This window comes from Neovison vison, chromosome 3 (assembly GCF_020171115.1).
Source record: "Neovison vison isolate M4711 chromosome 3, ASM_NN_V1, whole genome shotgun sequence".
Classification (NCBI taxonomy): domain Eukaryota; kingdom Metazoa; phylum Chordata; class Mammalia; order Carnivora; family Mustelidae; genus Neogale; species Neogale vison.
Window position 1 is genome coordinate 47562100 of NC_058093.1, and position 17512 is coordinate 47579611.

General features: G+C 52.2%; 1 protein-coding gene across 1 annotated transcript; it reads right to left on the bottom strand.

Moving 5' to 3' along the window:
• Positions 1 to 133: 133 nt before the first annotated feature.
• DTYMK (deoxythymidylate kinase) lies at positions 134 to 12731 on the bottom strand. Its single transcript, XM_044242041.1, has 5 exons — positions 12575 to 12731; positions 11974 to 12082; positions 6974 to 7064; positions 5100 to 5297; positions 134 to 532 (listed from the first exon to the last, which is right to left on the bottom strand). The coding sequence occupies exons 1-5, from the start codon at positions 12702 to 12704 to the stop codon at positions 422 to 424; spliced, it is 639 nt and encodes a 212-aa protein (XP_044097976.1). The 5' UTR covers positions 12705 to 12731; the 3' UTR covers positions 134 to 421.
• Between the last annotated feature and the right edge of the window lie 4781 nt (positions 12732 to 17512).

Sequence of the window (17512 nt, forward strand, 5' to 3'; positions counted from 1 at the left end):
CTGTAGTGCTGAGGTGGGACAGGCCACCGGGCCCCTGGGATGCAGCCTGGCTGGGCCCAACTCGGGACCGTGCCTGCTAGGAAGGGCTCTCCGGCAAGCCCTTGGCTGCTAAGGAAGGCGGGAGCTTCCACGGTGCCTTTTCAGATGAGTTTTTATTGGTGCCTCTAAGAAATTCAGAATTTCAGGTGATGACCATCTCACTGGAACTGCCTGCATGTGGTCATGAGACTCCCGTAAGAAAGCAGTCATTTACTGGTGCTTGAGAGGGTAGGAGGACAGAGGAAGCTTGCAGCACTGCCTGCGGCACCCCCAGTGTGCCTGCTGACTTGTCTCTGCTCTGTGCACCATGGGCACGTCGTCTGGGAGTCCACCATCCCCCCCAGCTCGGCCTCACAGGACCAACTTCCTGTTGGGAAGGGAGCTACTTCCATAGCTCGCCTAGCGGCCTCTCTGTGACGGCCTGGATGGTGTCCATAGAGAGGGCGTGGATTTCCTTGTGGACATCTTCGATGCTTTTGGAGGCGTCGACCATCTGTCCCCACAGGGGAGGCAGGAGAAAAAGAGAATGGTTAATGCTCTTCACTACTTTCAGTGTGCAGGGATTTCAGACAGGGCTGGGTTCTAGAGGGGCACAGTACACCTCTGGGATTCTTCATCCTACACCTTTGTCTGACCTTTGCCCTTCTCAGGGGAGGGGGAACTTGGCCTATGTCCTTGGGATGAAGCTGACCCACACTCCTGCTGCGGTTTTGATACAGGAGAAACACCCCATCTTGCCACTGATCAGACCCTCTCCCTCCCCCAGCTCATGCCAGCAGGCATGTCAGTGGGGCGCCCGCACACCAGCACCCACCCCATCCTGTTTGGTAGGGCTTTGGTTTCTGCAAAGGAGGCTGGGAGAGTGTGCCCCTCTGAGGCCATGCCCGGATGCTGCTCAGAGCTCAAGAAAGTTCTGCATAGAAGCTAACCCTGGGTTTGACTCCTCTCCTTCTGGGGAAGAGGATTCCATCCTGACCCAGCTGGCTGCTCTCCCCCTCGATGAAAGCATGAGGACCTCTGGTCACTTCGTGACCCAGCCACCTGAGAAACCACTCTCTGCCTGAAGCAAGGATGACCAAGCTGGACAGAATCTTCTGTGTGCTCAGGGTGGGGTGCCCCGTCTCACTGTTGGTCCAGGCTCGGTCCTGATGGGGCCTCTGGGGCAGGCAATTCTGCAGAAGCTGCGGTGGTTATGGACTCACTCAGAGGCATGTATGACCATCTGGGAGGTCTGACTGCACGGCTTGCGATGATCTGCCCAGCCTGAGACCCCACACGGTGACAGCCGCCTGAAGGCTCTTGGGACTGCTTACTACAAACCATGAACTAGGCTGAACCTCACACATGGGTGTAATACATGTGCGTGCACACACACTCTGCATATGACCTCATACACAGGCATACTACGTGCACACACACACTGCACACGGGCGTACTATGCACACATTACAGATAAACTTGCACACACACAGGTACTACACATGCGCACATTACATATAAACTCTAACGCAGGCAATCATGTCTAAACCACATTTCTAATCCTCTGAGGGCCCAGGGGCAGAGACAGCACTGTGCCAACAAGCACCTGAGCCCCCGGACCCAGATTTAGGATAGCTTTCCCCTCAAGATGGAAGCATGGAAACCCGGGGAAGCAGCCAAACCCAGAGCGGGGCTGGAAGTGGACAGGATGAACCCTGAAAGTATTAATGTGCTGGGGGGCAGTCAGTGTTCCAACGTGCAGGGGACCCACGAGAAGGTAACAGAGCTGCTGGGTGGGGCACAGCATAGATGGCAGGGAGTCAAAACAGAAACAAAACACGAATCTGTACAGATTTGAATGTACAGGTAAACTGAAAATCCGATAAGCTGTGAGATTTTTACATGGTTTATAAGAATCTCATCACAAATTGCTTCTTATTTATAGAGGGAGATAGAGTCCATGTCCCTGTGGAGAAGCCTTGCAAATACCACTGAGCCAGGTGGTGAAAGGGGATGTCACTTGGCCATACAAAAGGATGAGCTCTTGCCATCGGCAACAACACGGGTGGCCCTAGATGGTGTCATCCTCCGTGAAATGAATCACATGGAGAAGGAGAGATACTATAGGATTTCGCTTATATGTGGGGTCTCATGTAAGTGAATAATCGCACACAGAAGCTAAGCCATAAGCGCAGAGGACGCACAGCTGCCCCCTCGGAGGAGGGGGTGGGGACAGACAGATGAGAGGCACTGCACAGGGACTATGGTCAGGGATCCCGTGATGGCGTTGTGTACTGATAGGTGCAGCCACCTGTGTGATGAGCCCCGAGTAACGTACAAGCCTGTCTAGTCACTTGGCTGCACACCGACGTTCGTCTAAGTGTGTGTCAGCGGCATGCGAATAAAAATAAATACCCCAGAAAGTGAACATCATCAGAAGTGGAACAAAAGGGAATCCTACACACATGGCAGGATGCAGTGAGAATCTAGTGCCCCACCCAGGCCACCAGCAAAGACACACAGCCTGGATCCCACCACAGGGAAAAAGCAGAGTCCACTGGACACTCACAAATCACCCCCGTGAACTTCAAAAGTGTCAATGTCATGAAAGTCACACAAACTGGAGAATAGAGAGGGGACTGTACACTGAGTCATTTGTTAAAAAGGACACTAGTGGGGGGGGCGCCTGGGTGGCTCAGTGGGTTAGGCCTCTGCCTTCGGCTCGGGTCATGATCCCAGGGTCCTGGGATCGAGTCCCACATTGGGCTCTCTGCTTGGCAGGGAGCCTGCTTCCTGCCCCCCCCCCCCGCTTGTGATCTCTCTCTGTCAAATAAATAAATAAAATCTTAAAAAAAAAAAAAAGGACACTAGTGGGACCAGTGGGGGAGCCTGAATGGGGCCTGGGGACCTGAGGGTAGCAAGGGATGCACAGTAATATCCCGGTTTTGAAAGTACACGGCAGGGAAGGGGCATCAGAGACTAATTTGTTCTCAAATGGTCCCAGGAAGAATTTTTTGTATTGTACTTGGAAGTTTTAAGGTGGTTTTTTTTGTTGTTGTTGTTATTGTTTAATTCAAAGAATGTTAAAAAAGTTAATTTTCAGACAAACAAAAGCTGAGAGTTCTATACTAGGAGATCCAGCATACAGGAAATGTTTAAAGATGTTCTTAAGTTGAAGAAGTGACATGAGATGAAAACCTGGGAGGTTCAGGGTGGAGAGAGCCAGCACTGGTTGGAAAGAGATGGTCTCCTGTTTCTTTCCCCACTCCCACTCCAGATTTCATACCTTCTTGTCTTGTTCCTTACAGGGTTTGAAATGTGTTATAAATTAAGAATTGCCTAAAACAGAACTGATTGGCACAGGAAAAACAGAAAGGGAACAGAACTTTGTAATTTCTTGTATGATAAAATTATACAGTACAAAAATGGGATTGAAGCTTCCATGTGCGGAAAGAAATGCCCTTTTCGACCATTAGACAAGCGCACGGGCTCACCACTGATGTGAGCTCATGAGAGATGGAGAGCCTTTGGATATACAGGCATCCTCTGCTTTGAGAAAGTTCGCAGTATACCACTTTGCTTTCGTGAAGGATTTAGGTTAGTATCTATTTTTGCTAACAGAAAAAGATCCAGAAAGTGTTTTTGCTTTTACAAAAAAAGGTGAAAAGCAAAAAGTTCATTCAGCATCAGCACTGCAGGGAGCCGTCCCAGGCACCCAGAGCAGCAGAAGGCGCCCACGTGCTCCTTCTTGGGAATCTCTCTTGGCAGCTCGGTGTCTGGCTGCAAGAGCTCGGCTCTGTGTCTGGGAGCCTGTGGGCTTCATCTCCATTGACTCTGGGTGTCTGTTAGCAAGTTGAGTCCTAAGTACCAGAAAAGCCTAAGAGAGGTGATTTTCTAACTCTGGGAACACTCAGAAAGGTTTCCGTGTCAATCAGTGGTGATTGCTTCTTTGCTTTATGGCATTTTCACTCATGAGCGGTTTCATGGGAACACTGTACTTCTAGCTAGTGGTGAAAGCCATACTTAAAAAATATGTGTGCAACCTGTCACAAAGAAGCCCCCTGAGAGGAACCCCCACCCTGGCAATGAGCAAGCAGAAGTCAATGAGGACGAATGGGAAGGGCCGCAGACAGGCTGGTCACGGGAGAAGCACCAACCAGACAAGATGGCCAAAGTAGGAGCCGAGGCCAACAGAGTAGCAAGAAGGCTGCCTGTCTCATCAGTAAGACCTGTCAACCACCCACGGTATCAGCTTTCTGGTTGCCAGGCTGCCTCTGACCACACAGGGACAAAGCTGGGTCCAGGCCACCAGGGTGCACTCATACGAACTGGGTCTGGGGATGGGCGCGTGCCGGGAGGGCATGGGGAAGGGGCCCAATCTGGCACCCCTGGTGTCCCTCCTCAGGGAGGACCTGATGGTCCTTCATGGATGGGGACTGGGGCTAGGCCCTGGGTGAGGTGTGGAGGTGGAGGGAACAGGGCTGCAGGGCACTGAGCACAAGGAGACGGCACAGTGTGGTTGGGGGGTGGGCATGAGCCTGAGCATGAGGCCCAGGCCTGGGAATGAGCGTGTAGACAAGTGCTCATCCCCACAAAAGGAAACAAGGAATGGCCCTGGGGCCGAAATGGCAGGATAGGGTTGAGAGGGAGACAGCACATGACTCCCAGGCAGTGGGGGGATGAGCCCCAAACCAGCCAGTCCCAACTTTCAGGGTTTATGGGGCCTGTAGACACAACAAGCCAGAGTGCGACTCACAAGTGAAAGAGAGAAGGCAGTGTGAAGAGTGCCTTATAGGTCGGTGTTCTAGGTGACAAGCATGGCAAAACCTGGCAGAGGACAGCTGCCTGTGTAGGACTGCTGTTTGGGAGGGGCTATCTGGCCCATTCTCCCCAAATCACCCAGCAGGTACCCATCTCCCTTGTTTCACACAATCACAAAGGAGCAGAAACTGAGAGGGTGCCGAGGCCCCACCAGCGGAGCAGCCCTTGGCCAATGGCTCCGCTCAGACGCAGGACCTGAGCCACTTGTTGGTGGCTTCCAGCCAGCCGGTTCTGGGGGCAACACCAGAAGACACCCTCACCTTCCAGTTCAGAGTCTTGTCCGCCATCAGCTCGTGGAAGCAACGCAGTGCCCGCTCCTGGAAGTTCCCGTTCTCGTAGCGTTCACGGCCGAACTCTCCCCGCGCCGCAGCCTCCGCCAGCCGTAACTGAAGGAACACCACCAGGTCCGGCTTGGGGAGGCCCACGTCCGGCTGCTTGCACCAATCCAGGGAGAAATTCTGGCAGCGTGGAACCCAAGAGTTAGAGAAAGAAGATTTAATGGAGTTTAATTCTTGATTTCAAAATTCATAAAAGGGAAGAAATGAGCTAATGTCCAGCTGATATACCAAAAATGGAGCCTTCTTATATGGGAGTGGTTTTTATTCCTAAGATCTCAAATGGTTTTGCCTTCTCCCACAAATCCTTCGTTTGCACTGACTTTGTGAATATACATTCAAAGACAGGATTCCCCATAACCCCGTGGAATCAGCACCTACAGCCTGGGTCCAAGGGTGGGCATGCCAACACAGTCCCATGCCTTCTGGCCAGGCAGAATGCTCAGTCCACGTGGCAGACCCTGGAGGCCCACCGCACACAGGAGGCCTGAGGTAGGCAGCAGATGGGCCCATGGGGGGAACGACTCCTAGTTAGGGTCCTGTACCTACACCTCTGCTGGGTAAGGGCGTGAGCCCCCTTGAGAGAATGCTGGAGCCCTGCTGCAAGCATGTGCCACAGGCCTCTCCTCCACCCTCCTGCTCCTATTCAACCCATCAACTTCTAAAAATATGTCCCCATTTTTGGAGGAAAAGGTCATGTCCAGGAAGGCCATGTCTCAAAGCCACAGAGCTCTGAAAACTTAGGTTTAGAACCCAACTCTGCGCTGGGAGCTATAGGCTCAAGTAAGGTACTCAGCTGAGGAGTGAGCCCGTCAGCCCCTACAGACCCCCAGTAGCACACCAGGAAGACACAAGGGAGACAGTCGAGGACATGACGGTCACTTGCCCCATCCTCCTCTTCCACACGGAATCTCACTGACCAACACTTCCATAGGGCAAGTGTCCTTTTAGAAAAATTCCAGCCAGCACATGAGGAATGATGGGCAGAATTGAGGTCACCATTTTGCAACCCCTCGTGAAGGTACCATCACAAACCCAGTTTGTTACCACAAACGAGATAGCTAGATGCCCTGTGTCTCTCGATATGAAAGCCCAGAACTCCTTCAAGTAATCTCTCCAAAATAAAATCTTAAAAGATTTTAATGCAAGTTAAAAAGGAAATGTGGGAGGCTGTATCATCAGAGATCTGAGACACACGTCAAGTATGGCCCTGACATGGATTCCGATCCAGTTCAACTGCAGAAACCCAGGATGAGTCCATTTCTAAGTGAATGGCCACCACACACACGGACCGAATGATGGTAGCATGAAACACCTGCATTTGTAAGAAGTCATTTTGGGACATGAGCTGAAGTGTTCACGAAGGAGCTGGTGATGTGTCTGGTGGGTCGGGGCAGAGAGCAGCAGGGGACAGTGCTGGGTAGGATATCGTTTTCTCAGCTGGTATGTAGCTGAAAAGTTCTACTAAGCTGCAGACCACAGTGGCAGAGTAGCCCCTGTACCCCAAATGACAGCTCCATGGCTGGCTCGCGGAGGCCGGGAAAACCCACAGAAGGTGCCCGACATGCACCATCCACTCTGCAAACATGACACTGAACAGAGAAGCACCGCTGAACGACCATCATGGGGAAGGGACATGGTGACACCCAGCATTGACATTACCAATATCAACATCTGTCAACATCTGCTCCTCCCACTGATACACAGCAAGTGGACCAGGCAAAGGGAAGGGCCCTAACGCACCACAAGCTCCTGAGTCCACACCTGGCATCATCCCACTGGGGCCATGCAGCACTCACCTCCTTTGCACTGGTGAAGGCGACACCAGAGAATGCATATCTGTCAACGACGAGGGTGATGCCCTGGCCCAACTTCTTCTTGATCAGAGGCCTAAAAACAGAGAGCGTTTCTGAGCCATGGTCCTGGCTTCCCAGGCCGACAGTGTAATTCACCAATACATAAACCAGCACAGTGAAGGGAGGACAGGGCAGCAATTTGTGGCCTCGTGTGTATTCAGAAAAGCTCCGGGTCTTCTCTTCAGAAGATGCCACTGGGGTACTCCCAGCAAAGCCCAATGTGGAGAAGATAAGTCCATGAAAACAGAACAAACACAACTGGTGAAGACGAATGAACAGAGGCATGCTTGAGGGCCGTCTGGGCGAGGATGGGGAGGGGCGAGTGCAGGGGGGATGCGGAGGGGCTGGGTGATCCTGCTGGGAAGGAGAGCCCCGGAGAGCAAAGGCGCAGATGCAGTGAGGATGGGATCATGCTTGCTGCCTAGAGTCTGAAGGGCCAGGATGAGGAGGGACGGGCTGGCCAAGGATGTCCTCAACCAGGTGACGGCAGCTCAACCCCCATCCCCCTGCCCCAAGACCTTAGGAGGACGCGCAAACAAGGAGCTTGACATTAGTAGGAAGTGTCACTTGCACTTTGTGGAAGAGAAAGATGAGATGTCCTTGAGGAGCTCACAGAACGGTAGGGAGGGAGAAGGTACACCTCCAGCAATAAAATGCAGTTTCCATCACAGCATTAGCTATAATCGCAAACTATTAAAAACAATTACTTGATCTCACAAACAGAAAATTGGTAGAAAATAGAACTACAGCACATGCCCAAGAGGACAATTCTCCTGTATGAGGAGCAAGGGCTAAGTCCATCAGCTGACACCACCACCTCCTGATGTCATTGGGAAAGCAGAAGACCACACATGACAGGCTACATTTTGAGGAATGGAGCAAACTGGAGAATGAAGACCTCACATATATCTCTGCCTGTAAAATAATTCCATAGGGGAACACTAGAATGGAATAGGGGGCAGCTGGGTGGCTCAGTGGGTTAAGCCTCTGCCTTCAGCTCAGGTCATGATCTCAGGGTCCTGGGATTGAGCCCCACTTTGGGATCTCTGCTTTGCAGGGAGTCTGCTTCCCCTTCTCTGTCTACATGTGATCTCTGTCGATTAAATAAATAACATCCTTATTTTAAAAAAATGAATGGAATAGGCTACCTACAGAGGATGGGCAGAAGTGGGTATGTAAGGCAGTGACCTTTGTCTTTGACTCTGACTTTTAGAACTATTTAATGTTTAATGTATTCAAAAATTAAATCAAATGGGGGAAAAATGCCTAAAATTACATACAAAATCAAATGAACCTGTACCCAGATGAACACACAGTGAAGAGCAGAAAATCCTGCCCAAAGAGACCTCTGAACATAGCACTCAGGGTGCCCTTGTTATAAGGACAGAGGTGAAAACCAGCAGTGACCTCTACGTAGGCTTTTACAGAGGGGTGTAGACTGACGATGCCATGAGCCAGGAAGAGAATGGCATGGGGCTGGACCACCAGGTATCAGTGACCACAGACAGAAACAGACACAGACGAAGATAAACTTACACGCAGGTCCGACCACAACTGGAGTCTAGAGTCAGGGATGCTCACTAGCAGCAAGCACCCAGCGCCCAGATGATGCACTCTGCAACTCCACAGGAGCAGCTGGCTCCTGGGCTGGAGCAGGAGAAAACACAAGAGAAACCTGAACATCTTGTTCTCCCAGAAAGTTCTCAAAAAATGGACACAGGAGCCAACATGAAGAGATTTCCAGAGGCCAAATTGGCAATAATCTGAACACCAAAACAGCTGATAGTGTGACCCACCAAGAAAAAAAGAGCATGCGAGCCCACGTCGATGATGGGATGCACGGATGAGCAGGGGAGGCTCTTCCTTACACAGGAAGCCGACTAATATATGCAGAAGTGACGGATTAGAAAAGTGACCATCTGAAATCACAATAGACTCAAGCAGGTTTATTAACGAACAATAAAGTACAAAATCAAAGTCTGATAAGAAGGGGATATTTATGTAGTTTTATAGTATTCCCTCCCCTTTCTTATACTGATTTTTTAAAAAAGTTTTATTTATTTGCCAGAGATAACACACAAGCAGGGGGAGCATCAGGCAGAGGGAGAAGCAGGCTCCCCACAGGGAGCCTGATGTGGGACTTGATCCCAGGACCCCGGGATGATGACCTGAGCTGAAGGCAGATGTTCAACTGACTGACCCACCCACATGTCCCTCCCCTTTTGACTACTTGTAACAGGAAGGAGTCATTTGGTGGAACAGCCTGGCCAGCACACCTTTCACAAGCAATCCAGTGACGGCCAAACCGCACTGGATCCCTCCTGGCTCATTGTCCTAGACAACTGACCCAACGTCACTTCCATGGTATTCCTGACAAAAATACAAATCCAGCTCTACTTGTGAGGAAACATCAGACCAACCCTGAATTTCATAAAATAAATGACCTGTAAATTTTTATAAAGTGAGGAAATGATAACACAAGTGTGACAAAGTATGAATAACAGGTGAAGTCTGGATTCTTGGCACTGTTCTTACAACTCTTCCAGCTGACTAGAATTATTCCAAAGTAAAAACTTAAAAATATGTAAAGTAGAAAACTGCTAGACTGGGACACCTGGATGGCTCAGTGGGTTAAAGCCTCTGCCTTTGGCTCAGGTCATGGTCTCAGGGTCCTGGGATTGAGCCCCACATCAGCCTCTCTGCTCAGCAGGGAGCCTGCTTCCTCCTCTCTTCCTGTCTCTTTGCCTACTTGTGATCTCTGTCAAATAAATAAATAAAATCTCAAAAAAAAAAAACAACTGCTAGATTGAGGAGGTAAAAGAAACCGCTCATTTCTAGGAGTGACTTCTTGCAGGCAGTGCTATTTACGACTCTCCTGGAGGAGCACTGGGTTTTGGTAAACAGAGGACAGGGAGGAAAATGGAGGGTGCCACCCATTCTGCGAGGGGAGTGCCACACGCTCTGTGCTCCTGAACTTTAAAGATGCCAGAGGACAAGCATTTTTGGGAACCAGCAACTGACTCAGTTAAAACGAAGCATAGCAGAAAGGTGGACAATTAAAGGGCTGGAGGAAAACACCAGTTTCTCCAGAAGTTCTTCCAAATAGCCCAGGTGGACTGAGCCCTCATCCCCAGGCCTGCCTGGCCAGCTTTCCTTGACCCTGGCTGGGGGCACCGCGATGGGACACCACCACGACTGCCACTCTATGAGGAAGCTGCGGTGCAGAGCAGCTGTGCAGGACCACGGTCACACAGCTGGTGGGCAGTGGTGCCACATGTGACTCTGGCATCTGACCTGTCACCCAAGGACTTTCAAATCTAACCAATCAAATGGCGGTGGCTGGAATGACCCAAAGATGTAGCTGTGGGAGCTGAGACAGAAGAGATAGAGTATAGGCACACAGACCTGTGTAGGGAGGGCAGGATCACTAGGAAGCCGGGTTAGCATTTTCACTTTTAAATGGAACTGCCTTATTTTTCTATAAAGCCCCAAAAAGTAAAATCGGAACAATTATACTCATAAATTCCTGATGTACTAAGGACTATAAAAATGATCTCATTTTGCTCTTTTCCTTGGGAGTGGGAAGGACTTTCCAAAGCAGACACCACTAAACCAGAAGAGAGCAGTGCAGGCTTGACTGTAAGAGCGAATGGTGCAAAACCACAAACAAGCATCTGGTTGAATCTACTGCCCACAGCCTTTCTGGAGAGCACCCCAGACTGACTGGAAAGTCATAGCTTAGCCAGGCAGCATCAGAAAGCCAGTTATGGGGACGCCTGGGTGGCTCAGTTGGTTGGACGACTGCTTTCGGCTCAGGGCGTGATCCTGGAGTCCCGGGATCGAGTCCCACATCAGGCTCCCAGCTCCATGGGGAGTCTGCTTCGCTCTCTGACCTTCTCCTCACTCATGCTCTCTCTCACTGTCTCTCTCTCTCAAATAAATAAATAAAATCTTTAAAAAAAAAAAAGATTTAAAAAAAAAAAAGAAAGCCAGTTATGAGAGGAGGAATTGTATGGTTTGTATGGGAGGACCTCTTTATTTATGTCAAAAAATAAATGGAAATGTGGGGCACATGGGTGGCTCAATGGGTTAAGCCTCTGCCCTTCGGCTTGGGTCATGATCTCAGGGTCCTGGGATCAAGCCCCACACTGGGCTCTTTGCTCAGCGGGGAGCCTGCTTCCCCTCTCTCTCTGCCTGCCTCTCTGCCTACTTGTGATCTCTGTCAAAATAAATAAAATCTTAAAAAAAAAAATGGAAACAAAAGCATCTAAAAGCACACAGCACAGGCACTTGCTCACAATTAAATGCTGAGTGAAGAGGTGAAAAATGTAAAGTAAAAGGGGGGTGGGGTAAACTGTGAACTTCTGTTAATAATGTTGTCAACATGCGGCACTGGGGGTCTGTTTCTGACTCCAGCCAGCTCCTAATCTCAGGGTCCTGGGAATTGGGCTCATGCTCAGCACAGAGCATGCCTGTCTGTCTCCCTCTGCGCCCCACCCCCACCCTCCTCTCACCCTCTCTCATTCTCAAAAGAAATAAGATCTGTACAGAAAAGGGTCCATATCAGTTCATCCACTGTAGCAAATGTAACACACTAATCTAAAACAAATAATATGAGAAGCCAGGGGCAGAAGGGGGAGGGGACAGGGGTGGAGGAATTGTACTTATCAGTAGCTTTTCCATAACCCTAAAATTACCCTACAAAACAACGTCTGTCTGTTCATTACTAAGAGGTGGCAGGGCAGGAGGAAGAAGAAGTGCGAGTTTGTGCTCTTTGGCAAACATAGCGTTGGAGTCAGGGTAACGGATGCGCGCTAGCCCAGGTATGGCCTCGGGCTTACTGCCCACGGCCCCCCAGTCGAGAGCCGCGTTCACCCGCCGCGGTCAAGCAGGAGGTAAAGCGCTGGGGGCGGGCTGCGCGTCAGAAGCGTTTAAGCGTTTACACTTGCTCCCAGCGGTTCGCGGAGAACAGCAGATGCACCGAATGGTCCTCCAGCTCCCTTTTCTCCTCCAAGTAAGAGCTCAGCAGCCGGCCGATCTCAGTTGATCTTTCTAAACAGAGAGAGAGAAAGAGAGAGAGAGAGAGAGAGAGAAAGACCCACGAAGTGAGCGCAGGCCTCCCCACCTGAGTGAGGACACGGCTGGGGCCGGGCCACGGGCTGCGGTTTCCTTTGTGGCGCCCCCCGGGTTCGGAGTGTCCCCGAGAGCCGGCAGCGGGGTGCAGGTGCCCGCACCGAAGCGCTCAAGGGAGGGAAGGCAGGAGGCCCACGACCCCGCCGCGCGCCGCTGCCGATCCGCTCGCCTGAGGCGTCGCGGGGAGACCGCCGCACCGGTGTCTCCGTGCGCACGTTCAAGGCCGGTGAAGCCATCCCTCCAGTCGCTCCGACAGGAACAGCCACTCCAGAAGCCGCGGCCCGGATTCCCGCCAGCGTCGCGACCGCCTTCCCGTCCACGACTGCAGCCACCGCCCCGCGGCCCCGACACCGAGCGGCCCCGCCGTCCCACGGCTCCGACACCGAGCGGCCCCGCCGGCGCCACACCCACCCGGGAAGCGGAGCAGCTCGGCGCGGTGGCCCGCGGCGCACAGTGCTGCCACCAGCTTGCGGCTCTGCGTGCTCTTCCCGGCGCGGTCCACGCCCTCCAGCACGATGAGAGCCCCGCGCCGGGCCGCCATGCTCGCGCCTTCCCGCCGCCTGCCGTCACCGCTTCCCCGGCGTCGCTCGGCGCTCCCATTGGCGGGCGTCGGCGGCGCGCACTGCGATTGGCTGAAACGGACCAGCGTCCGCGGCGCGCGCTGGGACGGGCTGAAATACGCCCGCGTCCGTGGCGCGCTCTGGAATTGACTTGGGAGTATCGCACGTTGGGATTGGCTTCCATTTTCCGGCCTTGCCCGGACTGGCTGGTATCGGCCTAGGGGCGGGGCAAAGGCGAAGGCGGCCCCGTCGCCCCGCCCCTTCCGGCGGACGCCCCGCCTTCCGGGGCGGTCGAGCCAGGGGCGGTGTGGGCTGGCTGCTGGCGGGGAGGTCGGGGCGGACCTTTCCTGTCCCCGCGGCAGTCCCGGGGAGATGGTGGTATCGTCTACTCTGCTTCTCGGCACTGCAGGGCCGGGGGAGCCGCGAGTCAGAGACGCCGGAGGCCGCCTCGCAGGGGAGGGAAAGGGCGGTCTTGCCGGCCCTCGTGCCCGACTCCTGAGATGGGGGTCCCCGTCCCGTCCGGAGGCTCCCGGGGTTGTTCCCCCTTCAGGGGCGTCCAGGTCGCCTGCGCATGCTCCGGGCGAGACCGTGAGCTCAGGGGTGGGTGCCGTGACTGGCGGGGACCGAGGGCCGGTCCGCGGGTGCCAGCCCGCCGGGGGCAGCACTGGAAGCCGCGGGGCTGGCGACGAAGCGGACTCGCAGGCACGGCGAGCCGCGTCCCGCAGTATCCCCCCGCAGCCGGTTTCGCATCTGGACTTGTGCTGGACTCGGCCCTCAAGGCTGCTTGCTCGTGAGCTCTCGGGGGCACCTGCCGCACGGCTGCCCGCAAGAGCTTGCTGAGGTTGCCAGGGTGGGCGGCGGCTTCGCGGGGTTCTGGAGCTCACCCTCCGCGACTTCCCCGACTTCTCTTCCCAACCCCCTTAGAACTTGACTTCCCGAGGCAGCTAGCGGCTTCTTGTGCCCCAACCGGTTTGCCTGATGCAGTCTGAGTTCGGGAAGGGTGGGTAGATGATAGTATTCTTCCAAAGCATTTGCCCCCTTCCTTGATGTTGATATTGGCTGTGCGGCTTCCAAATCCTGTTGGACTCACAGCTGACTCGCGTCCTTTGAAGGGGAAGCTGTGGAAACTTGTTTGGCTCGGCAGTTCCCTCCTCGCCACCCCCCAACGTGAGAAAAGCATATGCACAATTAGGGCTGTGTTTTCACCCTGGATCTCCAGTGAAGGAAATAAAGCTAGGGCCAGGCTACTGCCACAGACAAGGTAGCACGGCAAGAAGTAAACCATCGGCATTCCGAGTCCCTCCTGGAGTCTTGCAGGACTCCCATTACGGCAGCACAGCCTAGGGAGGGTTCACTGATACAAAGGCTAGAGCGTAATGTTGTTACAGGGATGGAAGCAATAGCCTTTGGTTTTATGTCTCCTGTTCTCAAAATTCCATCTCCTGGGCCTTCAAAGGATGAAAGCATTACAGTAGAGAAGGTTTCCCAGGCTTGGGCAGGTGCCAGCCAGCCTTGAACCACATCTGCAGGATGAGCTCACTGAGCTACAGGGAGAACATGTAATGCAGCCTTTCACCTTGTGAATGCTTGGCCTTGCTGGATGTCTATGAAAATGGCGGAACCTGGCGGTTGGGGTCTTGTGTGCACGGTGGTGGTGCCATGCCCTTTTGACTACAGCAGTTGCTAAACTAGCACAAGTATGGTGAGGTTTGTTGTTAAGGTACAACAAGCAGTTTTGCTTCGAGTCTTCGACACGTCCTGCCTCTTCTATCAGAATGACACTAAGTGCAAGTACCAGCATACCTGTGGCTTACATCATGGGGATATTTCGTTATCACACATAACTCAAAGTCCAGAGTTAGGCAGCCGGTAACTGCTTCTGCTGCCCGTGATGTCAAAGGTCAGGCCCTCATGTTAGCAGTTCTAGCTTCTTCCTGGTCACAGGGTGACTTTGGCATCTCCATGCATCCAGTGCTGATCTTGTGGCCTCACTGTGGGCAGGGGCGTGGCCTCGCATCTGGACATTGTCTCCTTTCTGCTCTGCTGCATGGACAGGTTGGTCTCAGGCCTGATGGTCAGCACAGTCGGCCCTACAGCTGTGCAAGTAGGATCTCTTCACAGCACCATGGAGGCCTTATAGGTGGGCACAAGGATGTCCACTTGATGGAGGAAATTACAGGGTTCTGGGCCTAAGTGTGCTTGGAGACGGGACATAAAATGGGTTGTAAGGTGCCAATGGCTGATGAGCACACAGGGCTCATTAGGGCCCCCCTACTCTTATGTAAATGTTTGGGATTGTTCCTTAAAAAAAAACCCCAAAAGGCACTAAAGCCCTTTTACTCTTCTCTCTTCCTCAAGGATTGTGGCAGCAAAGGCTTTCTTCTTGTTAGCCAGGCTAACCTGTCCAGACAGCACAGACCGTGGGGCTCCAGTGGAGCCAGTCTTCCCACCATGTGGGTGTGGAGAGAGGTCGCCAGGGTCTCTTCTTCCTCTCAATTCCCTCGGCATAGTCACATCGGTAGCTAGCATTCCTATGAATCTGGGGGACTATTCAGTCTACAGCACTCCTGTACTTCCAGAAGAGTCTGCTGGCCACATGAGTGCCCCGCTAGACTGACTTAGTTTCCCAGCCCTGCTTGCAGGTGGATGTAGCCACACAGTTAAGTGCCGATGAACCGTCCGATGAACCGTGATCAGACGCAGTTTGTGCTCCTTCACGCAGCGGCCGGTGCTTTCCTTTTGCCCACTGCTTCCCCTCCCTGCAACCTGGCCTTGACCCTATTGATGATGACAAAACTCCCTGGGGGTATACACTGTGCTGGAAGGGGCCCACGAGTGATCCTATGGAGCCTGGCTGCTGCCCATTGGGCTATTCACACTGGGACTGCTGCACAAGAAATAAAATTCTGGGGGCGCCTGGGTGGCTCAGTCATTGAGCATCTGCCTTCAGCTTGGGATGTGATCCCAAATCTGGTTGTCCCCAACAACTTGCTTGACCAATAAAATGTAGTGAGATTTCTCAGGACTACTGAGGAGTTTTCACAAGTAGTGCAGCTTCTACTGAAGCTCACTGGAACTCTCTGGAAGCCCTCCTTGCATGGCAAGAACAGTACCAGTACCTGGGACTACTGTGCTGGAGAGGTCTCATGTAGGCACGCTGGTCCATGACGCCAATCATATGCTACCTTCCAGCTACCCCAGTGACCTCTAAAGTATTACAAAGAACGAAAGAATCACTCGGCTGAGCCTGGCTGAAGTGCATGACTCAAAAATTCTGAGTGTTGGGGTGCCTCGGTGGCTCAGTGGGTTAAAGCCTCTGTCTTCGGCTTGGGTTGTGATCCCGGAGTCCTGGGATTGGGCCTGTGTTGGGCTCTCTGCTCAGCAGGGAGCCTGCTTCCCTTCCTCTCTCTCTGCCTGCCTCTCTGCCTACTTGTGATCTCTGTCAAATAAAGTCTATTTTAAAAATCCTGAGTGGTAATAAAATGGTTTTTTGAAAAAAGATTTATTGATTTATTTGACACAGTGAGAGACAGAGAGGGAACACAAGCAGGGGGAGTGGGAGAGGGAAAAGCTCCCATCAAGCAGGGAGTCTGACACAAGCCTGGATCCCATGACCCTGGGATCATAACCTGAGCCAAAGGCAGACGCTTAAGGACTGAACCACCCAAGTGCTCCTAAAATGGTTCTTTTAAGCAATTGTTTTCAGGTAGCTTATTATGCGGCAATAGCTGGAGCACACGGATATGTACAGACATATGAACACATGTTCATCAGGGCATTACTGATGCTAATGAAAACTGGGTACAACCAAAACATTGTACATCTATTGTTAAAAGTATGGCACACCAATGCAATGAAATAATCTAGTAAACAAAATGAAGTAGAATGAGAAAAACATGGCCAGGTGTTTGCTAAGAGTATGAAGTTAAAAATGTAAATAGTAGAAAAGTGGATAGTGTGATTCACCGGTAAGAAAACCAACAGCCCATGTTAAAAAGTGGACAAAAGTTAGGAAGTGCCTGGGTGGCTTAGCTGGTTCAGCATCTGGCACTTGGTTTCAGCTTGGGTTGTGATCTCAGGATCTGGCCCTTCACTAGGCTCCACACTCAGTGGGGAGTCTGCTCCCCCTCTGCCCAACCCCCACCACTTTCTAAATAAAAATTTTTTTAAGTTTTGTTCTTAAGATTTTATTAATTTATTTGTCAGAGAAAGTGAGAGAGAGAGAGAGAGAGCACAAGCAGGGGGAGTGGCAGGCAGAGAGAGGAGCCCAATGTGGGACTCGATCCCAGGACCCTGGGGATCATGGCCCCAGCTAAAGGCAGATGCTCAACCAACTGAGCCACCCAGGCATGCCATAAAAATTTTTTTTCTCAAAGATTTTATTCATTTATTTGATAAAGAGACAGCGAAAGCAGGAACACAAGCAGGGGAGGTGGGAGAGGAAAAGCAGACTTCCAGCCAAGCAGAGAGCCTGATGCTGGGTTCAGTCCCAGAACCCTGGGATCACAACCTGAGCTGAAGGCAGATGCCTAATGACCGAGCCACACAGGCGCCCCTCTAAATAAAATCTTTTTTTTTTTTTTAAGATTTTATTTATTTAACAGACAGAGATCACAAGTAGGCAGAGAGGCAGACAGAGAGAGAGAGGAGGAAGCAGGTTCCCTGCTGAGCAGAGAGCCCCATGTGGGGCTTGATCCCAGGACCCTGGGATCATGACCTGAGCCGAAGGGAGAGGCTTTAACCCACTGAGGCACCCAGACGCCCTAAATAAAATCTTTTTTAAAAAGTT